The 26298-nt window shown below is 33.7% G+C and overlaps 2 protein-coding genes across 2 annotated transcripts in view; one reads left to right on the top strand and one right to left on the bottom strand.

The window, feature by feature from the left end:
* Nucleotides 1-26298, top strand: part of LOC115887784 — a 299678-nt gene that overhangs the window by 113325 nt on the left and 160055 nt on the right. The window lies entirely within an intron of this gene.
* LOC115887822 (glandular kallikrein-like) lies at nt 17952-25328 on the bottom strand. Its single transcript, XM_030907336.1, has 3 exons — nt 25061-25328; nt 22773-23052; nt 17952-18352 (listed from the first exon to the last, which is right to left on the bottom strand). Exons 1-3 carry the CDS (start codon nt 25279-25281, stop codon nt 18071-18073), a joined length of 783 nt encoding a protein of 260 aa, XP_030763196.1. The 5' UTR covers nt 25282-25328; the 3' UTR covers nt 17952-18070.

Below are 26298 nucleotides of genomic sequence, written 5' to 3'. Positions count from 1 at the left end.
AATTGAATGCGTCAATCAATCCTAATTTATTTCATATACTGACATACTAAATCTTGTTTTTTTATTTGAAAATATAAAAAAATTATGGGGATGAGCCACTTTTGAGACGCACCCGGTATAATAAAGACAGTACCGAGTTAAATAAATGTAGTTTTTATTTTATCCACTTCCTATCACCTTCCTTGCTTTAATGGAACAGATTTATGTTTTCCCTAATTTACATAATAAGACATCATTTAACCAGAAAAAAAATTACAACAATCATATTTTTTTTTCTCTCCCTGTCGCCGATTCTATTATATCTGTGGAATAGATCCTGATTTGATTAATATTAGGGGTTGTAAATGTTTGACTAAAATTAATAATTTATTATTAATTTCAAAAATTACCTAATTTCGATTATAAAATTTCTTCTATAACGTGTATTTTATTATTTTTATCCTTTTTGGACTCTAAATGGTTTTTTTCTAAACTTTTATTTAAAAAACCTGTCCTAAATCTTAATAAAATATAAAAAAGTTTAAATACGATATATTTTTAATTTAATTATAGCTTCATTAAAATAAAAAAATTACCCGGCTATGATACGGAGAGTTCAGGTGTACTTGAGAAACGAAAGACAGTGTTGTGTTTCTCGGCAGAGTCGTCAGGGAACGACCGTTATGACAGAGACAACCTATCTATCGCTCGTGTCGCACTCGTTATAACCTAAAACAATAACACAACAATAACAAGACAGTGTCTGACCGCATGTTCCAGCTATTTATGAATGAGATGCTCAGTCTATATTTTATTTTAAGTCTATGATATCAACAGAATAATTAATTTATCATGGAGTACTTATGGAAGAAAATCAATCATATTAAAATATAGAATGCTACTTTATCTAAAAAAGAAAACTTTCGACCAATATGTACTACCAGTCATGACCTATGCATGAGAAACCTGGACACTTAAAACGGACATTATAAGGAAACTGCAGGTCGCACAACGCTCAATGGAACGAAATATGCTGGGAATATAACCGTAAAAGTATAGAGTCGATACGACAAAAGACCCAGTGGACGGATTTTCGAATTCATTCGAATGCGATGCATGTATGCGAAATACGACGAAATTCGCATGAAAATTTACATACCTTATTTTCGATTGACTTTCGAACGGTTCGTACACGATTTAGTTCGTATACGTTTACTCGAGTGGGTATCCACCTGTAGAATGTCACATTTCGCATGCGATTTTACTTGATTCTGCGCGTTGTTTCTAATTTTGAAGTTCTTTTTGTTGTTTGTACGTTGTAAAAACTCTGTTTGTTTTCCTTTTACTTAACCTTTCACTAGTTTAGTTTGCAAATAATTTGTGGATTCGATTATGGCAGTGGATTGTCCTACTTGTTTTTATTGAAAGTAAAGTTTTTGAAATGGCGGGATTGGATTATTTAATTGAAAGGAATGTTATTGATGCCCTCGAAGAAGCGGAGATTAGTGGCAGATAGAAGAGATAGAGAGTTTCATCCCTTTCTTAATCCGCTGGAAGAATATTTGGATACTCAATTTCGAAAATTATATCGTCTCACGAAGCCAGTTACGTTGGAGTTGATAGACCTTTTACAGCACCATCTGACAAGCCCATCGAGAGTATTAGCAATAAGCATCATTTTTTTAATTTACTGTCCTTAGCCGTTTGAAATTTAAGTGCGGAAAATATAATTTAACAAGATCTACACAAACTCAATAAATAACCAACCACAAAATACAAAAATTATTCGTTATTAAACAACAAAAGTAGGTTATGGTATATAAATTTAAATACTAAATGTCAAAAATTCTTCTTCGTTTTATATCGATCGAAATGGCCATTAATAAATATGAGTCGTCAAAAATACGCATTTTGGTTCGTGCACGACTTTTTTCATTCGAATTAGACCGCATGCGAAAAAAATTCACATGGTTTCGAAAATCTGAGCCCAGGTAATAGATGTCATCCACAGAATCAAATCCCTCAAGTGGTTATGGGCAGGACACCTTGGATGAAGAACGGAAAACAGATGGACCAAAAAATTACAACATGGTACCCACGAGGAAATAAGGGACCTAGGAGAAGACCAAACCTGAGATGGGACCATAATATTAGGAAATTAGCAGGGATAACTTGGGCCCGCATAGCCAACAATAGACAACAATGGGCCCAACTACAAAGAGCGTATCTAAATATGTGAGGGAGGCTACACCATAATTGGAAATGGTTGAATAAGCTGAAAATGAAGATGATGATTATGATATTGCTGTTTTGTTTCTAGCCACCGCAGTCTTGTCGTAGTAGAATCTCTAAGAGCTTTCTTTCGTCTGACCCTTGTAAGTTAACTTCTCAAGTTCAAATTCAAATTCTCCAGTTTATGTTCTAATTACTGTTATAAGTTGAGGACATCATGATTAAAAGATGTATAATCTGCTATAGTTGATGGAAAAACTTGTTCTACAGCTAAAGGTAAAGGAAATCCAAAATAAATCTGAAATATTAGTAATAATCGTTTGTTTTGTGAGTATATTCTCAGTAAAATGAATCATGAAAAAATATAGAAGTCATGTTCTAATAATGCAAATAATAACAGCGAACGAATTAAAATTCAATACTGAAAAACATTTGTAAGAATTATTCTGCAGTTCATGTATGCAGAACACCGAATCTAAATACAATTATTTTTTACTATTCTTTTCCCATATACACGGCATTATTTCCCATCTTAACAACTTCCAATTGTCAGATTTTTTTACCTAGAAGATACAGTATTGTCCGGCATTGGATAACATAACTGTTTTTCTGTTAATTACATCATCTGCGTCTACTCCACGGTTGAGAACGTGCGAATGAATAGCACTTCCGACGGCCGGAAAAAGAAACAGAAAAAAATGCATGTCAGTTACATAATTGGTGGCGAGTCACGTGATGGCATTCTAAAAAAATATGTAATTTCAAGAAACATGGACAATGGACATTCAGTTGAAAAACTGTGTAGTTGCATGTTAACATAAAAATATCTTGTTTTGATAATTCATAGTTTCTTTGCAATGCCTTTCTTTTTAGTCCCATATAGTTCACGCATTATTATTCATTTTTTTTTCTTTTGCTTTTTGCTTTTTTGAGGAAACCAAAACCAAATTTTAAAAACTTTTTATCAAATTGTCATCTTATTGTCTTGAGAAAAATTGCTTTCCTTTCCTGTTGTATATACATACAAATATTTTAAGTTAAATAAAAGCTTCTTAAATAGTATGTACAGTACAATCAATTTTCGCAATTACATCAATGAAATTGTACTTTTACACTTTACTTGTTGTGTTATGTCCGTCCGTCTATTGTTCCTTCAGACAAAGAACATAAACGTTAAATAGTTGATTCTTTCCGACGTAACCCGTTAACCACTTAACATTCTACGGTGGTACGGCCATTTTATTCTATTTTCCATAAGCAATGATGAATAAACCATGAAGACAGCGACTCGTCGCCGGACGAAAGAATCGAGATATGTTAGAGCGCTTGGGGCTGATTGGAGGGGTTAGATAGGGGTATGATAGCAAAAGGCCAATTTGTGTCATTCGTAAATATTAAAAATAAAACTAATAAGCTACTGTTCTTAGTTTTATTTTTGGTATTTACATCATAGGCTCATATTTACACAATCAGCCTCCAAAAAAAGTATCTGTTTTTTAAAACTTATTTGGTTTAGAGTCGACAACCTCATGAAAATGTACAACTGTATATAGAGAACAATCAGATCAAGGAAGTGAACAGGTTCAAGTATCTGGGAACCACGCTGAACGACAAGTTGGATAACGACGAAGAGGCTAAAATACGCGTGGCAATGGCTCGAAACAGCTTTGTTAAGTTCCAAATCTACCTTCTAAGAGAGGAAGTACACCTAAGTCTACGACGTATATGGTCAATATGGCTTCGCAATATCCGTGAATGGTGTAGCATTGTGTATGCCATGATATTTAGAAGAGCTGAGGAGGTCACACTTTATATCGTGCCCAGAGAAGATCGCGCCTAGTGGACATATGAATGCCAACACGCTACTGAAGCAGACGGTACCAGAAGAAGAAGAAGGGTTTAGAGGAGAAGAAGAAGAGGAAAACGTTTCCATTTTATGACGGACATCCTAAATAAGAACTATACATTATATCCAGTTAGTTTTGTATAGTGTTTCAGTATCCGTAGTTTTCATTTTCAGGTAAAGTTTTGTTGTGCTTTTGAAAACATGGTATGCACTTAGCTAATTCATCAATTTTGTTTCGGGTGTCCACCTCAATTTCGAAAAAATCATTTATTTCCTTTCTACTAGTACTGCCACTACTGCCACTATTCTGGACTGGTTAGGTTAGGCAACCAACTACGCTTTTTTAGTCTGAGTCTTGGTATTGGTTTTGCAAGGTCCAGTCTTGGTCCTGGTCTTGCTGCAAGATTCTTGCAAGTCTTGCACTTTTTTAATAGCTTTTTACTGGAAGCACTTTCTACACAGAAAATATTTAAATACTTTTTTTTAGTACTCATCACTAAACTTTCTGAAGTGAAGTTTTATAAATCAGATTAAAAAGCATCTTTTACAGATAAATAACTAGGTGGCTATCTTTTTTGTTATTTTTTTTGTCTTTTTTCGTAGTATATTATTATAGGAAGATAATACCCTGAAACTTTTTATTTTTATTGTAATCTTATAATTATATTTTTTTATTGCTCGGGTAAACTAACAGCTCAGCCTTTGGCTCAGCTGAATTTCGCTGAGTTAAAAATAAAGGCGTTTTTATTATTTTATTATTTAGATTCTCTGAAGACGAAAATAATTTGTCATAGAAATCAACGAAAAATCTTTTTACTTAAATCCTTGAAATGAAGGTTTAAGATTTACCACGCGTTATTCTCTGTCTTCTTAAAATGTGACTAAACTCCGAACTTATCCCTAATTGATTTATACGGTCCAGAGAGCGACACGTCTGCCGATAACGCAAAGATTAAAAGTCACCACCGGTAAATCTTCGTCCGAAAATATTTTCGCCCTTATAAAGTTAACAAACCGCCCACCGTAATGACATTTTTCAGATTCTTTGCCGTCCCGGTGACAGCCAATAAATAACCAGAAAGAATCGGTAGTTCTTTCTTTCGTTATGCCTGTTGTGTACACCGAGTTTTGCCATAGAGATTTGTCGCCTTACTTTATTTACGGTACGACAATTTTACGTTAAGGTAATGATACATGACATGTCAGGTAACAGTGTTTAGCAATAAAAAAAGTACTTTGGTTACTTGCGACACTTGCGTTCTATGGAACGCGAAATACCGTATGATCGAATAAAAACGGCGTCAGCGATGGCTATGAAATGGAGATCGCTGTCATTTTATATGTAAATTTATATAGGAAATGCCATCGATCGTCATTTCCAAGCCAACTGGACGCCGTTTTTATTCGATCATACGGTATTATTCCATATATCCAGATGGTCTCACAAGTTGCTGGACCCTATAATTTTTTCGTTTTTCCAGATAAACTATCGAGATTTGGTATGTTAGTATATGACATAAATTAGGATTGATTGACGTATTTAATTGTTTTCAGTCACTTCCTGTTTCGCAGGAAATGACTACAACTTTTAATTTTTGAAAATGACTCTCTGATTAGAATGGCAATTTCGAATATGATTTATTTGAAATTGCAACATGCGTTTACCATGTGTATGGTACCAAATTATTCGTAAAAAAATATTTTTTCCAAATATGCTATTGGGCCACCCTGGAACGAGGGTGAAAAAATTGAGATATCATTAAAAACACGATTTAGGCATCTTTTAACCGACCAGGACAAGATACTAAAAACATTAGACGATCAAATCTATTTTTCCAAGGCTCCTTGATTAAAAATTAGTGTTTTTAGCACTCTAGATTGAAATTTAAAATACATTTTGTTTTAAACAAAAATGTCAAAAGTTGACATATGATTGAATGTGTGTGTCATTTTCTATCGAATAAAGTAAAAGAATACCGATGGTGCCGTTTCAAAATCAAAGTTGTAGTCATTTCCGGTGAAATAGAAAGTGGCGGAAAAGAATTGAATACGTCAATCAATCCTAATTCATGTCATATACTAACATACCAAATATCGTTTTTCTATCTGAAGAAATAAAAGTTATCGGGGTGAGCCGCTCAAACAAAACAAAACAAACAACGCTTTATTGTGCAAAAAGCCAAAACAGCTTCATCGACAAAGCACTCACAAACAACAAAATCACAAAAAAATACAAACAACAAAAAATACACAATACAAATAATACAATTCAAAAAAATTTAAGTCTTTAAAATTACAAAAAGAATATACATGGACAATTTTAGAACAGTACGCAGTAAATAGATATAATTTTAAAGTTATAGAATATTAAATACTTGACCTTTGACCAGTGTGTGAGATGATCAAAATTTTAAAATTCAAAATTGTTCATAATCAAACATCAACAAAAAAGTCGTTTACCGCATATAGGGCTCTCTCCAGTAGGTATGATTTTAGAGCCTTGCGAAATGCGGGAAAGAATGAAAGCGATTTGATATTCAAAGGCAGATGATTGTACATTTTTTTGGCATTGTACAGTATTGAACCCTTAACTAGTTCTGAGCTCGGGGTTGGCAGATAAAGATCGTGCTCTGCATTCCTAAGTGGATAGTTATGAGATGGCCTTTCGGGAATAGCAGATATGTGCTTGCGGATTAAGCAAACGGATTCAAAAATGAATAAAGAAGGAAGAGTCAGTATTTTCAAATTTTTAAAGAAATTCTGGCAGTGAGTTCTACTGTTCAGTCCCAATAAATATCGAACTGCTCTCTTTTGAAGTATGAAAACACGATCAAATTTTGTTGCGCAGCAAGTACCCCAGAATGGAAGGGCATAACGAAGATGTGACTCAAAAAGGGCATAATAGGCTATTCTAGAGGTTGAGAAGTTAAGTTCCTTAGAAACTGATCTTAGCGCAAAACAGGCAGCGCTTAGTTTCTTTGATAGAGCTTCAATGTGAGAGTCCCATTTTAACGAGTTGTCTACAAGAAGTCCTAAGAATTTCACAGAGTCCACGACGTCAATAGTAGTGTTATTAAGTACAAAAGGTTGGGTATAGTACTTTTATATGACAAAACTTTAGTTTTTGATAGGTTGAGACATAGGAGATTAGAATCGCACCAAGACTTAATGGTGCGTAAGTCATTGGATATAGTATCATATAGCGCCGCAACATCTGGGCCGCTCCAAGTGAAACTAGTATCGTCCGCAAAGAGGCAGATTTTACCGCTAATGTCCAGATTTGCAATGTCGTTGATAAACACCAGAAACAAAATAGGACCAAGTACTGAACCCTGAGGGACACCACATTCTATAGGCTTACAAGAAGACATAGACGTATCAATCCTCACAAGCTACCTTCTGTTGCCAAGATATGACTTAAGCCATTCGAGCGGCACTCCCCTGAAATCATAGTATTGCAATTTGTTAATTAATATATTATGATTTACACAATCGAAAGCCTTAGAGAAATCACAGAAAATTGTAGCTGTAGAGTGATGGTTATTCAGGCTAGAGTATACATTATTAAAAAGGTCGAACATAGCATCATTTGTGCAACTGTTACTTAGAAATCCAAATTGATGGGTAGTAAGTATTTTATATTTAAGGAGAAAAGATAGAAACCTTTTTTTAACCAATCTTTCAATGATCTTAGATAATGTGGGCAGGAGTGCAATTGGGCGATAGTTCGAAGCTTCATCTTTATCACCTCCTTTATACAGAGGAATAATTATTGCTGTCTTAAGACAGTTTGGAAAAACTCCTTTTTGGAATGACTCCTTAGCTGCACACACACTGGAAAAGTCAATATTCAACTCCCGGTGCCACTTTTGAGACGCACCCGGTATTTAGTTAAATGTTTTGAATGAATTAATAGTTTTTTTACGAAAAGTTAAATTTTGTTGTTGACAAATTGGTTTGCGTGTTGCAAACTATGAACAATTCTTCCATATATTGAGGTAAGGAAACATTCGACCAATGTTTACTAACAGTCATATTAATCTCATCATTGATCTTTATCAATGTTATTGATGAAGATGATTACAGAGATCAACTGCAATACACCAACTCAACAGATTTTTAATCTCTAAATGTACGATTCGCTAACCATAACCATGTTAATACATCAAAAGATGATTAGAACTACATCATATGTAATATTTTAACAAGCTTTGTGCGAACCCACACGGACATTTAAAATGGACATTTTATATAGCTATTCCGATAAAACTAATGTATTATTTATCAATGTTATTGATGAAGAAGATTACAGAGTACAGAGATCAACTACAATACACTGACTAAAACACATTTTTAATCTCTAAATGTACATTTTGCTAACCATGTTAGCAACATCTAAAAGATGATTTGAAAAAAATCACATGTAATATGCTGCCAAGCTTTTTGGGACTCCATGATGCCAACTCGTAGGAAATATCTCGATTTGTCGGATCGGGAAATTTTGAGATCCAAAGAGAAAGGGGAAATTTTAGTAAGTAACTAATTACACATTTTCGGTTGGTATTAGACATTATTCTTGTACCCCCTCATGTAGTGAATTTTAAAGAAGTGTAGATATTTCTTAGGATGGTGGGGATAGTATATTTCGATCGCAGAAACACGCCTATGAGTTTTTTGTGCTAAACAAATTTAAAAAGTATATTCCGAAATTTGTTTCGAACATTTTTAAATATAAAAAAACAGATAGTATGTTTTTTTAACTGTAATTTTTAAATTTTCAGTTAAAAATCATAATATCTGTATTGTGTTGACGACACAATATTGGCTTTGAGAAATCAATTTTTAGAAAAAAAAACAGGAAATTTTGGTGAATCGTCGTGGGAAATTTTATTTCAGAAAGTTGGCGATACTGGTGCGACTTGATGATAATGAAATAATATGAGGTATTGCGATTATTTAAATTCATTTTCCATTTTAACTCCAAAGGTTCTACAATAAATCGAATCGTGTTACTATTATTTTAGCGCAAACTGATCATTTCTCAAGTCTGCCTATACATATTTCCAAAAAGATTACTTGCAGATGTTACACCGCGCTGTAGCCCCCTAATCCTCCAAGCCCCTCAATCGTCAACTGTCGAAATTCGCCGACAAAGTATTGTCCGGACATTAAGACACCTATTTCTCAGGGCGATCGGACAGATTTTTCGGATTTGCGGAGACCGGTCCGAGGGAAATGTCACTGTGTGTGGTTCGCACCGGTGGGCATACGTACAGTAGATGCCGCTTCCAAACAATGAGGTAGGACCTACGGAATAAGATATTTGCCGTTTTGTGTATGGGTGTGTTTTTGTTTGGGTTTCTTTAATATCGAACTTCTGGGTCGGCCAATAAACGGAATTGAATTAAATGGTATCTATAGTAGTTTTTGTATTTTGATTCCCTATTCGAAATTTGTTATAAACGTTTCGTTAATCCAAAGTCAGTTATTTGCTAGTTTGCAAAATCTTAGTTACAACATTTAGCACAATGATTTCATGAATTATATGATAAAATACTGGGTGCGTCTCAAAAGTGGCTTACATCTATAACATTTTTATTTTTTTCTGATAAAAAAACAAGATTTGGTATGTTAGTACATAACATAAATTAGGATTGATTAACATATTCAATTGTTTTTAATCACTTCCTGTTACACCGGAAATGATTACATTTGATTTTTAAATAGCACGCTCTGTATATTTCTACTTTATTCGATAGAGAATGACAGTAGAAATCGAATAAAGTAAAAATATACCAAGGGTGCCATTTAAAAATCAAAAGTGACTACATTTCCGGTGAAACAGGAAGTGACCAAAAACAATTGAATACGTCAATGAATCCTAATTTATGTCTTATACTAACATACCAAATCTCGTATTTTTATCTGAAAAAATAAAAAAGCGGTGAGCCACTTTTGAGACACACCCGGTATATATACTTTATTGATGCTTGCATATTTATACTAGTAGTCATTTCCGGTGAAACAGGAAGTGACCAAAAACAATTGAATACGTCAATCAATCCTAATTTATGTCTTATACTAACATACCAAATCTCGTATTTTTATCTGAAAAAATAAAAAAGGGGTGAGCCACTTTTGAGACACACCCGGTATATATATACTTTATTGATGCTTGCATATTTATACTGCCTACCTTCATATCAGATATATTATCTAATACTTGAAGTATTCGAAATTTTTTTATCGAAAATATAGTGTTTTTTGAAAATGATAAATAAATTGATTGGCAGTCATTTTTATTTTTTATGTGCTTAGGAGTAAATCTAGATATTCTGGAAAATATACAAAAAAATCAACAATAACTGATTCAATGTACCAGTTACGAGCGTCTTAATATTATCACCAATTTACGACGTTATAATCGGACAAAGCTATTCATTAATTATATAATTGATATTAACAGTTTGGTCTTTCTTATTATTCCAACTAATGCTCCCCTTCCATATACCTAAATCATCCTATGGCTTCAATAAAAACTACTTAAAAATGAAATCCGTAATTGGGAAAAGGACCAAATGAAGTGCTAATTGAAACCTTGACAAAACCAGTATCTGCAATGGTTTTATAGAGGTTAGAATTAGAATTAGAATTAGAATGAGTGGGAGGGGGGTTAATCACTTCGACCTTACAGATCCATTGTGTCCCCCTTTCTTGAATCATAACTCATCATACAGTCCCAGGGCTTTGACAAAAGCCAGTATCTGGGACGGTTTTATAGAGGGTAGTTCTCCATCTCCAATATCAGTCGTACCAAAATTCATGGCACGAATGGTTGTCGTCTCGGCGCACTCAGTGATGAGGTGTACTGGTGTTTCACCATCTTCCCCACAGAATCTGCATTCGCCGTTTCTTCTTAGTTTCAATCTACTGAGGTGTTCATTGAGGAGACAGTGTCCTGTTAAAACCCCGTGACAATCCGAAGATTGTTCTTACTCAGACCCAGGAAGATCTGTGATTTTTCTTGATCATAAGCCCTCAGAAACTTCTTCGAGTGTCCTAGACCATTGCAAGATTTCCATTCCAAGTTGCGGATGGAATCTTCCAAGTTCTTGAGTTCCGCCTTGAGTTGGTTACCACTTGGAAAGCAGAACGGTTCTGGTCCAGTTAGTGGAGTGTTCGCTCCTTTCCTAGCTAGATTATTTGCTTTTTCATTGCCTTCTATCCCTTGGTGAGCAGGCACCCAGTGTAGGAGGACTTTGTTTTCTTTGGCTAATTTATTCAGCTTCTCTATGCATTCTTTGACCAATTTCGAATTGATTGATACTGAGTTGATCGCCTTTAATGCTGCTTGACTATCAGATAAGATGGCTATTTCTTGTTTCCGATAGTTCCTATCTAAGATAAGTTGTACGCATCTCTCGATAGCGTAGATTTCTGCCTGTAGGATACTAGGTAAGTGCCCATTGGTTCGGAGTAATTAGCTCTCGGCCCAAACACTCCGATCCCTGTTCCCGTATTGGTTTTGGAAGCATCAGTATACCAAGTTATGGTATGGTCTTTTTAACTGCTGGGCAAGCGTTTCGCTCTTCCAATCCTTCTTATTGCTCAATACTACATTGACATGTTTGTCAAAGTTGTACGTTCTTGGCATATCGTCCATTGGGAGTTGCAGAAGTGGTATTTCCTTTTGAGGGTGTTCCAAGCCCCTGATCTGACAATTCTCCCAGTACTAATTCCGTTAGTGACCATTCTAATCATTGTCGCATTGGCATATCTACCAATGACAATGTGCAGTGGTGTTAGATCTAGAATGACCTCCATTGCTGCTGTTGGACAGGTTCTCATGGCTCTTGTGATGCACACACATGCTAGTCTCTGGACTTTGCATAGGTTTAGCCTTGCCGTCCGTTGCTCTAGTTTTGTGTACCAGGCAACTGCTCCATAAGTAATCATGGGTCTTACTATCATGGTATATATCCAGCGCAAAATGTTAGGGGAGCAGCCCCATCTATTTCCGGCCAGTCTTCTGCATATCATGAGAGCCTTTATGGCTTTGCTGGTAGTGTTCTTAATATGCCTGTTCCACAGGAGTTTACTGTCCAGGGTTATTCCCAGGTATTTAACTTCCTGGGTTGGCAGTATTTCCTTTCCATCTAGTTGGATTCTTTTCAAGTTTTTCAGACTTCGCCTTCTGGTGAATGGCACTATCGCGGTTTTGTCTGAGTTGATACTCAGCCCGACAGTCCTACACCATCTCTCAGTGATACGGAGTTCAATAAAAACTACTTAAAAATGAAATCCGTAATTGGGAAAAGGACCAAATGAAGTGCTAATTGAAACCTTGACAAAACCAGTATCTGCAATGGTTTTATAGAGGTTAGTTCTCCATCTCCGATAACAGTCGTATACCAAAGTGTATGACACGAATGGGTGTCGTCTCGGCGCACTCAGTGATGAGGTGTTCTGGTGTTTACTAATATTTCCCACAGAATCTGCATTCGCCGTTGTTTCTTAGCTTCAATCTACTGAAGTGTTCATTGAGGAGATAATGTTCTATTAAAAATCCCGTGACAATCCAAAGATGGTTCTTACGGAGAAATTTCTTTGAGTATCATAGACCACTGTAGGTGATCCATTCCACGGTAGAGATGGAGTCTTTCAGGTTCTTGAGTTCCGCTTGAAGTTGGTTTCCACTTGGGAAGCAGAACGGTGCTGGTACAGTTATTGGAGTGTTTGCTGCTTTTCTAGCTAGAACGTTTGTTTTTCATTGTCTTCTATCCTTTGGTGGTCTGAAACCCAGAGTAGGAAAACTTTATTTTCTTTGTTTAATTTGTTCAGCTTCTCTAATCATTCTTTGACCAACTTCGAATTGATGGTTACTGAGATGATCACTCTTAAGGCTGCTTGACTTTCGGATAAGATGGTTATTTTTTGTTTCCGATAGTTCCTATCTAAGATAAGACGTACGCATCTTTTTATAGCGTAGATTCTGCCTCTGGAGTATGCTGGGGTATATGCATCAGTATATCACGTTTCGGTATGGTTTTTTAACTGCTGAGTAAACGTTTCTCTCTTCCAATTCTTTTTGTTGCTCAATACTACAGTGCGGTGTTTCTCAAACTTTTACATTCTTGGTATTTCATCAAATGTCGAATTCTCCTTTTGAGGTTGTTCCATGCTCCTGAACTGATAATTCTCCCAGTACTGTTTCCGTCAATGACCATTCTAATCAGTCATAGGCATGTCTACCAATGACAATGTGCATTTGATCCAACGCACAGTGTTGCGAAAATGGTAATTTTGGGGCAAAAATCCTAGGGCTTTCAAATCAGTCTTTTTAATTCTTTTTGGCTATATATATATAAAATTAATACCGAGGTCGGCATAAGTCAGGCAACCATTCATCAGGTTATAAATAAAAGATGATTAAAAACATAAGGACACAGATTTTAAGTGCGTATTTAAAAATATTTCATAAAATCGTTTGTCCTACTTGCTTTGTTTTCTAGATACAGGGTGTATTGCGTTATCCCTAAAGCTACGATAGGTTTAACTTTTTGGTAAATTTAGGGTGATAAACTTATACAATTTCTGTTAACTATTTTTAATACACTTCACTAACAGCAAACATAGCAAAATAAAACTTATATAAATGCTATTAAAGAAACAATCTGTTACTAAAGCGACAGCGAAAAATGTTCAACACTTAATGCTTTATCGAATAATTTTTTTATAGAAATATAAACAAATTTTTGTGACCTGAAGGCATTTCTGGTAATGATTTGCTTTTTTTTAATAAGTACAGATACTTTACTGCTAAAATACATATTTTCTAAATTCGACTCTAACTTTTTTCGTATTTTTGTCCATGGGTTGGCAGTGGTATAATAGAAAAAAAAAACAAATTTGCTTAACCGAAAAAAATGCTATATCGCGGTTTTGTCTGATTAGTTTAAAACCGCCTTAACGTATTAATCGCATCAAAATTTGACATATTTATCAACAAACTAAGGATCCCGCAGGGCCTAACGTCCGCAAAAGCGATCGGAGACGTCGCAGCCGAAACAATAAAATCGAAGAAAAGAGAATTTCGAGCCGTTTCCAAACAAATTACGGGCGGCACCGCGCGACTAGCTCGCCACCGCGGGGTGCTGCGGCGCCCATAAATTACCTGAACGGGCGGTGCGGCGTCCTATTTGGGAGGCGAAAGAAAAATATAGTGAGTCAGGACCGATAAATATACGAGCCGCTTGATATTTATATTCGGGTATTAGCCGCGGCACGTATACACGCCAGACAAAGTTTACAGGTAACAAGCTCGAGAAGGAAAACACTGTAGAAACATTTACCGATGCCTTCTTTTAGCCACTCAGAAATACACTAGATTGGATTAGATTTTTAAGATTATTAGCCTATTCTACTGCGACCATTACAGGTCTATTGTGGTCCTAATCTGATCTCTAGATACATTCTCCCGTCGAATCCATTTTAAAAAGCCTAAATAAATTTGAACCGGGAGATTGAACTCTCTATACAGGGTGAGTTTTGCAGAATGTAGAATCTTTAGGATAGGGGTTAATCACCGCGACCTTGAGGATCTATTGTGTGTTCCCCTTTCTTGAGTTATAACAGGTTAAAACTTATCATACAGTCTCAGGGCTTTAATAAAAGCCAGTATCTGAGAAATCGAGAATAATTGAGAATTATCTCGTAAATTCTGAGGAACTTTTTCGAGTGTCTTAGACCGTTAGAGGGCTTCCGTTACGGATGGGGTCTTCCAGGTCCTTCAGTTCCGCTTTTAGTTGGTTTCCGCTTGGAAAGTAGAACGGTTCTGATCCAGTTAGTAGAGTGTTCGCTCTTTTTTTAGTTAGATCATTTGCTTTTTCATTGCCTTGTATTCTTTGGTGAGCGGGCATCCAAAGTAGGAGCACTTTATTTCCTTTACCTAATTTGTTCAGCTTCTCTTTTTGAATTGATGGTTACTGAGTTGATCGCATTGAGTGCTGCTTGACTATCGGATAAGACGACTATTTCCTATTTTCGATAGTTCCTATATAGCGTGCTTGTTACTATGTGCACGCTTTATTTTTATCTATTTTTATTTACCGAAGGCCGATAGAATACTACTATACAGGGTGCTACAAATTCGAGGTACGAGCATTCGTATCTCGGAAACCGTAATAGATACCAAGATGGTTAAATTGGAGTAAAGTTGCGCCTTGGGCTGTTCAGCAAGATGCCATTAAAAAAGTTTTAAAAATTTCAAGGATTGCTGAGTTTTTTGGAAAAAACGGATTTTTTTGAAAACTAATTTTATTTTTTCCTGTCGTTACTTTTTAGAAAATCAAAAAACTAATTACACATTCTCATAGCCACTTTATTAGGGCTATCTGGTAGTATTTTTAGATTTTCAAATTAGCTGATGATTTGTGAGATACAGAGGCCAACTTAATTTTTTTAAATACGGATCTGCATTTTTTATTTCAGATTTTGAAAGAACTCAGTCTCCTGAGTACAATGATATGCCACACTTTATACTTTTTTTTGTTTTGGGTACCTTAACAGCAACAAAACGGTTTAATTATTATTTAAAAAAATTTCAAGTCCGACTCTGTATTTTAAATTATTTAATCTGATTATATTCATCGCAACAACATTGATCAGTGCGAATTAACATTGAATAATCAAAATAAATTAAAATAATCAATCGACAGATTTAAATAAATAATATCCAGAACAGCGATTTAAAGATATTATTTTTAACTTTTCTTATTGTGAATTTAAAATTCTCAGTGTACGATCTAATAATTTGCATAATATTAATCGTAGTTATTATGAATAAATTAACTTCTACAAACTAGTTTCTAATGCTCTACATAGTTTACATGTTCGAAAGGTATACCACCCTCCCTTTTGCACAAGTTTATTTTTCGTTCAATTTTATTTATAGCTTTTGAATAGATCTCCTTCTTATACTTTCCAATGCATTTTGTACTCTTTATTGTAACTGCCGAGATGTGTTGATTTCGCGTATTTGTAAAATTTGGACCTGTCGAATTACTTGACGTCATCAGACGGTCCAGGAACCTCGCTGGCCGTTATACTGCTCTACCATTTCCAATCCATCTTCTGGGGAAATGATTTGATTGTTATCTGTTATATTATATGTTATATTACATTTTATTTATATTATTTTTTATTATTTTATTGCATTTTATTTTCTGTATTCAACCCATGTTACTCTTTAAGTTTGAAAGCTTATCAATGTTGTAACGATGAATATACTAAATATAAAAAACAGAGCCGTACTTGAAATTAGTTTAAAATAAATTGGTCCAAATTTCCAAAACAAAAAAAATATTATGTGTGGCATATCATTGTACTCAGGAGAGCGAGTTCTTTCAAAATCTAAAATAAAAAATGGAGGTCTGTATTTAAAAAAATTAAGTTGGCCTCTGTATCTCACAAATTATCAGTTGATTTGAAAATCTAAAAATACTATCAGATAGCCCTAATAAAGTGGCTATGAGAATGTGCAATTAGTTTTTTGATTTTCTAAAAAGTAACGATACGAAAAAATAAAATTGATTTTTAAAAATAACCGTTTTTTTCAAAAAAGTCAGCAATCCTTGAAATTTTTAAAACTTTTTTGATGGCATCTTAGTGAACACCCCAAAGCGCAACTTTGCCCCAATTTAACCGTGTTCGTATCTATTACGGTTACCGAGTTACCAAGTACCTCGAATTTGTAGCACCCTGTATTCTATCGGCTTTTGGTAAAATTATTGTAGTTGATGCTAGAAGTGAGGCTCCAACATCAGAGAACGCCTTGTCTGATAAGTTTAGAGGACCAAATACAAATAATCTTTTTAAGTTCAGACAAAAAATTAGGACAAATTGTGATTTTTTTGTGAAAAACAATTTTAGTGCTCTTAATCTTAACTGATATTTTATTGAATTTTTAGATAAGATATATTTTTTTCGTAATTAAGGATTACTTACCTTTGTTTTATAATAAGTATACCGGGTAGTTCCCAAAAGTGGCTCACCTCTATAACATTATTTCAGATAAAAAATCGAGATTTGGAGTGTTAGTATATGACATAAATTAGTACTGATATTCGTATTCATTTAGTTTTGGCCACTTCCTGTTTCACCGGAAATTACTACAACATTTCATTTTTAAATAGCACCCTCGGTATTTATGTACTTCATTCGATAGAAAATAACATTCTGAATAGATTGACATGTCATATGTCAACTTTTGAAATATGCGCTTAAAACAAAATTGTATTTTAAATTTCAATCTAAAGTGCTATAGCTGTGTTAAAAACACTAATTTTTAATCAAGGAGCCTTGGAAACATAGATCTGATCGTCTAATATTTTTAATGTCCTGTCCTCAAAGGCTGCTTAAAAGATGCCCAAATTGTATTTTTAATCATGTCTCAATTTTTTTCAAATGGATCGAGGGTGGCTTATTAGCATATTTGGAAAAAGTATTTTTTACGAATAATTTGGTACAACAAACGAAAATATCAAAAGTTATAGACATATGATGTGCCATTCTATTCAGAGTGTCATTTTCTATATACTTTCTATATTACTACGAATAAAGTAACAAAATACCGAGGGTGCCATTTAATAATCAAAAGTTGTAGTAATTTCCGGTGAAACAGGAAGTGACCAAAAACAATTAAATACGTCAATCAATCCTAATTTATGTCATATCCTAAAATACCAAATCTCGATTTTTTATCTTAAAAAATAAAGAATTATAGGGGTGAGCCACTTTTGAGACGCACCCGGTATAAAGAGATTGTCCACTCAAATTGTGTTTTTTAAAGTCTTTCAGTTGCGATTACCATTACAAATTGAAATAAAAAGAACGGTATAATTTTAGCTATTATTATTTATTTACTGGAATTCATTTTACATAAACAAAGTGAATGCAGAAAGAACAATAAAAAAGTGCAGTCCTAAAAATATTTGTTGAACTTTATTTAAACATTTACTCATAGTCACTGTGTGCTTTAATCCAGTCCAAGTATTTGGGAATGTACAAGTAAGTGTTAGGTACTATAGGACACTCTTCTGTAGGCGACAAAACTGATTTCGGTGCATAAGCTATTCCTACTACTTTGCCGTTGACAGTTAATCCAGTACCTTGATCTCCATTGCAAACGGCAACAGGTCCGCTGGTACAAATCACTTTCTCGTCAATTTTATATGATGGATAAGTTTCTTGACAGACGGAGTTGGATACGACAGTCACGTTGCCTCCATGTGGTAGCTAAAACAAAATATTATATTTCAAAAAACTAGTCAATAAGTTATTGCTTATGTGCCAAAAAATAAAATGGAATTGAATCAACGTTATTATATACAAAGAAATCCATTATCTTAAAGAAGTGAAAAAGAGGTGATAAAGAGGTGATAAAATCTGCATCATGAGTTTTGTTTAGGTCAAATATAATTCAAAAATTAAAAATTCAAATGTCAATAATACAAAAGTTTTTCCTCTTGCAAAGACAATATGGGGATATCCTGCATATTCAATTTTTAACAATAAAATGTAACTTTTCCTAAAAAAATATTAATTTATTCAAAACAAACTAAATACAGTTCATACCAAATAAACTGTTAGACACGTGATTAAGCTTGACCGGCACAGCGTTGCCCACTTTTATATTTATTATTTTCTTTTAATCAAAATATTTTAAGGAATAAAAATAAATTAATTATGAATATACAGGGTGCTACAAATTCGAGGTACGAGCATTGGTATCTCGGAAACCGTAATAGATACGAAGATGGTTAAATTGGGGCAAAGTTGCGTCTTGGGATGTTCACCAAGATGCTTTCAAAAAAGTTTTTAAAATTTCAAAGATTGCTGAGTTTTTTGGAAAAAACAATTTTTTTTGAAAATCAATTTTATTTTTTCCTGTAGTTACTTTTTAGAAAATCAAAAAACTAATTACATATTCTCATAGCCACTTTATTAGGGCTATCTGACAGTATTTTTAGATTTTCAAATTAGCTGAGAATTTGTGAGATACTTAGGCCGACATAATGTTTTTTAAATACGGACCTGCATTTTTTATTTCAGTTTTTGAAAGAACTCTGTCTTTTGAGTATAATGATATGCCACACTTTATACTTTTTTTTGTTTTGGGTATCTTAACAACAACAAAACTATTTAATTATTATTTAAAATATTTTCAAATCCGACCCTGGTTTCTTAAAATATTTAATCTGATTATATTCATTGCAATAATATTGATCAGCGCTAATTAACATTAAGTAAAGAAAATCAAGCTATTTGAAGAAAGATTCAAACTAATAATATCCAGCTCAGCAATTTAAAGATATTATTTTTAACTTTTTTTATTGTAAATTTGAAATTCTCAGTATACGATCTAACAATATGCATAATATTAATCGTAGTTATTATAAATAAATCACATTCTACAAACTAGTTTCTAATGCTCTACATGTTCGAAAGGGTTACCACCTTGCCTATTGCGCAAATTTATTATTCTTTCAATTTTATTTATAGCTTTTTGAACATATCTTCTTCTTATACTTCCGAATGCATTTTGTACTCTTTATTGTAAATGTTGAAAAATATTGATTCCACTTTTACAAATGACGTCAAGTAATGCAATTATTTTTTTTATTGAATTTGATTTTTCGTATTCAATGTTTTACCCCACGTCATAGTTAAGTTTGAAGGCTTATCAATATTGTAACGATGAATAATTTAAATATTTAAAAAACACAGCCGGACTTGAGATTAGTTTAAATAAATTTTGTGTTCAAATGTCCGAAACAAAAAAAAGTATAAAGTGTGGCATATTATTGTACTCAGGAGACCGAGTTCTTTCAAAATCAGAAATAAAAAATGCAGATCTGTATTTAAAAAATTGAGTCGGCCTCTGTATCTCACAAATTATCAGCTAATTTGAAAATCTAAAAATACTATCAGATAGCCCTAATAAAGTGGCTATGAGAATGTGCAATTAGTTTTTTTTATTTTCTAAAAACTAACGACAGGAAAAAATTAAATTGATTTTCAAAAAAATCCGTTTTTTCCAAAAAACTCAGCAATCCTTGAAACTTTTTTGATGGCATTTTGGTGAACATCCCAAGGCGGCAACTTTGCCCCAATTTAACTATCTTCGTATCTATTACGGTTACCGAGATACTAATGCTCGTACCTCGAATTTGTAGCACCCTGTATAAACACTTATTATTTACACCAACAAAACTCACCTTTTTAACAGAATTAAGGGACATAAAGGGCCATTACTACCGCTTTCCCTTTTAAAATATTCTAATAAAGTTGCGATGAGTTTTTTACAGCTATTAAGCTATCTTGTACCACTTCGCACTAAAAGAGGTTCTAAAAAGAACAAGGTTCGACTGCAAGGTCTGCTAGTAAACATTTTCAAGCTTAAAGTATCACAACCCTATTTATTTAAACCAAAAACTCGTAATACAAAACTAAAGTGTCAAAACAAAAGACAATGTCAGGAAATAAATAAATAAATGCAGAAACCTGACATTTTTTTACAGCAGGGCTACCACCTGAATCTCCAGCGCCAAATTTAAATTCCAGTTAGTCAGCGCGGCGCTGAATTTGTCCATGGTAGGCAACAATGAATTTAAAAATCGCGCCCTCGATTACGTAACTTAAAGTTTAATTGATATGAAATAAACAGGGTGTCCCAGGCTGAGCGTGCATTAGAAGTTTCTAGAGAACTACAACATCTAGCTCGGAGATTTTTTGCACATCATAGTTTCACAACGAGATCTATCGAATGAAAATATTTTCGATATGGCGGCACTTCCGGAAATACGGGAAGTTGACAGCAACTTTCTTATTTTAAATGGATACCCCCATTTTTTATTAAATACTTAAATTCTGTGCAAAATTTTATGAATTTTGATATTAAACACTTTATGTCTAACATTGACCGTTTTTGAGAAAAAAACATTTAAAATTTTTGAACTAACAAAACTGCCTGTCAAAAATATATGTATACCCTAAACGGCAAATTGAGTAATTACCACAGCCACTGTGCCATAAAGAGAAAACATGTGGCTATCTATTTCAAAAATTAAATTGTTTGAATGTCATATTATAATAACAGCCGCAGCTGTCATAGAATTGAGCGATTAAAAAATTATAATAAATCATTTTTTTCAAATGGAAACCCACTTTTTTATTTCACTAATCAAAAGGCTTTTCAATTCGTTACTTTTTGACTATACATGTTCCTATACCTAAAACAAATCGTTTTTAAGTTATTTAAGATTTAGTTTTAAAGCGTATATTTTTCTTGATGTTAACCAGTAGCCTATGACTTTAAATGTCAAGTGATGTAAAACAATAGATCTGGCAATGTCATATTGTGACGCTTTGTTCAAAAAGCAGCATCCTTTCCGAGCCATCCTTGCGCTGTTTTTTTTTTTCAATCATATGGAATATTATTAATAATACCAACATTAGATCACTAAAGAGCGAAATTACGAGATATATTTTTATAAATACACTTTTTAAACTCTTAAGGCAGGCAGTATTTATAATATGGGCAATTCAAATAATTGATTTTCTGACAGAAGGAAATAAATTGTCTGACCGTTTGACACTTAATGTCAAAGGAAGCTAGATTAAATCAAAAAAAAAATATACGTTTTCAAATTAAATCTTAAATAACTTGAAAACGATTTATTTTAGGTATAGGAACATGTGTAGTTAAAAAGTAACAAATTGAAAAACCTTTTCATTGGTGAAAAAAAGGGGGTTTCCATTTGAAAAAAAAATATTTATGATAATTTTTTAATCGCCCAATTCCATGACAGTTACCGCCATTATTATATGACATTTGAACAATTTAATTTTTGAAATAGATAGCCACGTGTCTTTTCTTTATGTCGCAGTGGCTGTGGTAATCACTAAATTTGACTTCTAGGCTATAGAAATTTTCTTGACAAGTAGTTTTTTTCGTCCAAAAATTTTATATATCTTTTTTCTCAAAAACCGTTAATGTTAGGTATAGAGTGTTAACATCAATATTCATAGAATTTTACAGAGAATTTAAATATGTAATAAAAAATGGGGGCACCCATTTAAAATAAGAAAGTTGCTGTCAACTTCCGGTATTTCCGGAAGTGCCGCCATATTGAAAATATTTTTATTCGATAGGTCTCGTTGTAAAACAATGATGTGCAAAAAATCTCCGATCAAGATATTGTGGTTCTTTAGAAACTGCTAATGCACGCTCAGCCTGGGACACCCTGTATATGAGTATCAGATTAGAGAAGTATTATGCTGGTAAACGGGTTCCTATTACTTATTTTTGTTTCTATCACGAGAAATGGGTTAACTATTGGTTAAAAAACACGATTGTTTATCTAGATATGGCTGAAAATTGGTATATTTGTGTAAAATTCCGAGAGAAACAACTTTTTCAAATAAAGTTTTTCAATATTCGGCCCATTTAAATCTGACAGATATCGAAGAGCAACAGGATACAGTTTCTGTTGTAATTTTCAAGCCTTCTGAAGGCAAATTTTGACTTCAGAAACAACCTTGCAGATATGTCTCCGAAAGTCATATCAATAAAAAGAAACTTAAACCAATATGGTAACACCGTTGTCGGCAGTTTCATTTCCACAGTCATATAGTTTACAGAAATTATGCTTACACCGTGGTTTTCTTCTCTGACGGGGAAGCTCCATCCAGCAATATAACCAACTTCTCCCAATAATGCCTCTTCCTCAGTAGCTAGTTCAGCAATCTGAACTTCGTCGGTAATGTTGACTGGATGAGGAAGTTCAATAATAGCGATGTCATTTTCGTAAGTGGTTGCGTTGTATCCTTCATGTTCGTAGACTTTGTTGATGGGAATGATACCGTAGCTTTGGACAAAATCTTCAAGCATGTACCAGTTGTAGACACCGGCGTATACTCCTAGCGAATGGATCCTATTAAAATTAGAAAAGTGGTACTAAAATAGCTATTTATATAACAAGTTGCGAAATGAATATGTTTTAAGCACGGGACGCAAAATTGCCCAACGAGGCGAAAGCCGAGTTGGACAATGCGTCTAGTGCTTAGAACACTCTTTTCGCAACTAATTTCATACAAGATTTTTTGAGAAAGCAGATAATTTGAGATTTTCATGCTATTATTATTATTTATTTTTAAACATTTTTAAAATGTTCGGGTAATCTTATCTCGTAAATAAAGTTTAATGACAAAGTTCTGTCAGGTTCAAACGTCGCCGTATTTCCTACAAAGTTTTGTGAAAAAATGAGTGATAATGACGAGTCTTTGGATATTTAACAAGCTGCTGAAACTGCGCTATCCACGTTAGTGCACGAGAAGTCGATAAACTTATACGAGACCACCTACAACAACTTTGAAACCTGGGTCAAAGAAAAACATGTGTGAACATGAATTTCACAGAAAAGGTATTTCTTTCCTGAAGTTATCCTATTTCCTGAAGTTATCCACTACCTTAAAGCCGTCAACTCTGTGGAGTAAATATTCGATGCTCCGCACCATGATTTGCCTGAACAGAAACGTATACAGGGTGGTCCGAACTGTATTCCGGAAACTTCGGCAGCGTATTCTCCAGATAAAAATAAGTAAAAAAGTTTATATAAATATATGTCCTAAAATGATTAGTTTCGGAGATACACAGTGTAGAACTTCCATTTTTATTTCGATTTTATCCAAATCATTTCTGAAGTAACGTCAATAATTGGATGAAAATTGGTGTCTGGGAGTTTTTTGACATGAGAAATTTGATTTTGATGTCAATATGACTCCTATTTGTAGGGGGCGCCACCTACATGTGCATTAACTGGTTTGAAGAGTAATAACCTTTCGTCCGTACCTGTATAAAATTACTGAGTAAAAAAATATAAATTTCCGTGACTTTTTACGTAAAAAATGTCTCTTGGTAAAAGTCGCTATGAACAACCGTTTTCAAGATATTTAGAATTGAAATAGTCAATTCATGCCATTATTGACAAATAATTATCATGTTGGGTAGATAGTTAATTCACTGAAAATAATAAATTTGGGAAATTTCTATTTTTTTTAAATTGATCATAAATTTTTCTGCAAAAAATTATGATAAAACAGTTTCTGTTGAACTTTTTGCACAAAATGATTTCAAATTTTTGATTTCAGTCTAATAACTACTTAATCAACATGATGTCAATGATGACAGGTTTTGATAATTTCGATTCCAAATATCTCGAAAACCATTACTCGCAGCGATTTTTACCAAGAGACCTTTTTCACGTAAAAAACGTCGTTAATGTATATTTTTTTACTCAGTAGTTTTATACAGGTACGAACGAAAAATTATTTATCTTCAAAACAGTTAAATCACATGTAGGTGGCGCCCCCTACAAATGGGAGTCATATTGACATCAACATCAAATTTCTCATGCCAAAAAACTCCCAGACACCAATTTTCATCCAATTATTGACGTTATTTCAGAAATAATTTGGATAAAACCGAAATAAAAATGGAAGTTCTACACCCTGTTTCTCCAAAACTAAGCATTTTAGGACATATATTTATACGAACTTTTTTACTTATTTTTATCTGCAGAATATGCTGCCAAAGTTTCCGGAATACAGTTCGGACCACCCTGTATATTAGCAAATTCACAAACCTTATTGCATTTTAAAAAAGAAAAGCTTCATAAAAAAAGGTTGAAAAAGGTTCTTGTACCATTGCGTCATTGTATTTAATAATACCTAAATGTTTCAGTAGGCCCTAAGATTTAATGTGCGTCTTATACCCAGTTTAAGATAATTGAAAAGGAAACTATGTACTTAGATTTTTTCAGTTTTTTACCATACCAGATCAGATTACTTAATCTGATATATTATAGGAATGAACACACTGGCTTAATACCTTAATGTCGATTTACATAAATTTCTATAGTATTATTTTGGAGAATTACTTACTTTACATATTGATTGGTCGTATGTAAGCACTGAGCTGCAGTCAAAACGTAATTTCTTGAGATCAATACTCCAACACATTGTATATAATCATACAAATCAATTGCAGGATACACTATTACATTCCATGGGGTCGAATGGGCTTCTTGGATAGTACCATTGGACACTGCCAACGCTGCACTACAAACCGAGAGAATTACTAAAGCGAGGCTTAGGCACTTCATCTTTTTTAACTTTAAAGTTAAAATGTTGTATCTAAATTTATATATTGCTATATTTATATCAAAAAATTGAAGTACCTACACGATTCATAACGTCGTTATCTTTAATGTCAATTATCTTCTTCAAGTATTTGAAATGATATTAAAGAAATAAAGAGGAAAATACGCCTTTACAAGTATAGACAAAATTTTAATAAATAAATGTTATTTTAATGAGAGTAAGAACAAAATAGCTTAAATAACTTATGGTTTTTCTAGATCTAATGATAAGTTTCTAGTTGTCGCTTTGCTGATAATAGATGTAATCTTGAACATTAAATGTATATTATTAAATATATATAACGATAAATATTCAGGAGACTGTCTATTTGAAAAGCAGTTTTGAATTCTACTGGAATGTGTCTATTGGAATTTTATTAATTACATGTTGTTTAATACAAACATTTATATTATAATATACTTTAATGTAAAAAGACGTCTATACAGATTAGAGGTGTGTAGTTCGTGAAAGAGGTAGTTCCAATGAACTATTCCGATCCCGGAACGAAAGGAACTAGTTTCCGGTTTCTTAAAAGACTAGTTCCTCAGGACCTATTCCGAGAACCGAGATATAATAATATTGGACGGCGACGGATCGGCCAGCGCCATCGTAGCCCGATGCTAGGCGGAATTGGGGATGCCAGCCATATTTTATCGGTCCCGAACCGAAAGGACCGAAAGGAACAAGGGAAACTAAGAACTAAATAAAATACTAGTTCACTGACTAGTAGACCGATGCTAGGTAGGAGTGGAGGTGCCAGCCATATGTTACCAGTCCAGAACTGAAAGGAACTAGAGGAACTAATTAAAAGACTAGTTTACGGGAATCTATTCGGTCCGCAGTGCCGAAATATAATACAAGGCGATGTAATTACCACAGAAAATTGTCGTGGATACTCTTTTTAATTTTTAGTTTGTGCTTTGAATATTTTAGGGGAATGTTTCACTTTAGGTCCCCTCAAGTTATGATATAGCTTATAA

The sequence above is a fragment of the Sitophilus oryzae genome, unplaced genomic scaffold, assembly GCF_002938485.1.
Source record: "Sitophilus oryzae breed Bouriz unplaced genomic scaffold, Soryzae_2.0 scaffold_637_pilon_pilon, whole genome shotgun sequence".
NCBI classification, from domain to species: Eukaryota; Metazoa; Arthropoda; class Insecta; order Coleoptera; family Curculionidae; genus Sitophilus; species Sitophilus oryzae.
This window is presented reverse-complemented; position numbering and strand designations above follow the sequence as displayed.

Coding starts and splice junctions, on each gene's coding strand:
- LOC115887822 (XM_030907336.1), bottom strand. CDS start 25,281: ATGAAGTGCCTAAGCCTCGCTTTAGTAATTCTCTCGGTTTGTAGTGCA. Junction 23,053..25,060: donor ACGACCAATCAATATGTAAA/GTAAGTAATTCT, acceptor TAATTTTAATAG/GATCCATTCGCTAGGAGTAT. Junction 18,353..22,772: donor TCAGAGAAGAAAACCACGGT/GTAAGCATAATT, acceptor ATTTTGTTTTAG/CTACCACATGGAGGCAACGT.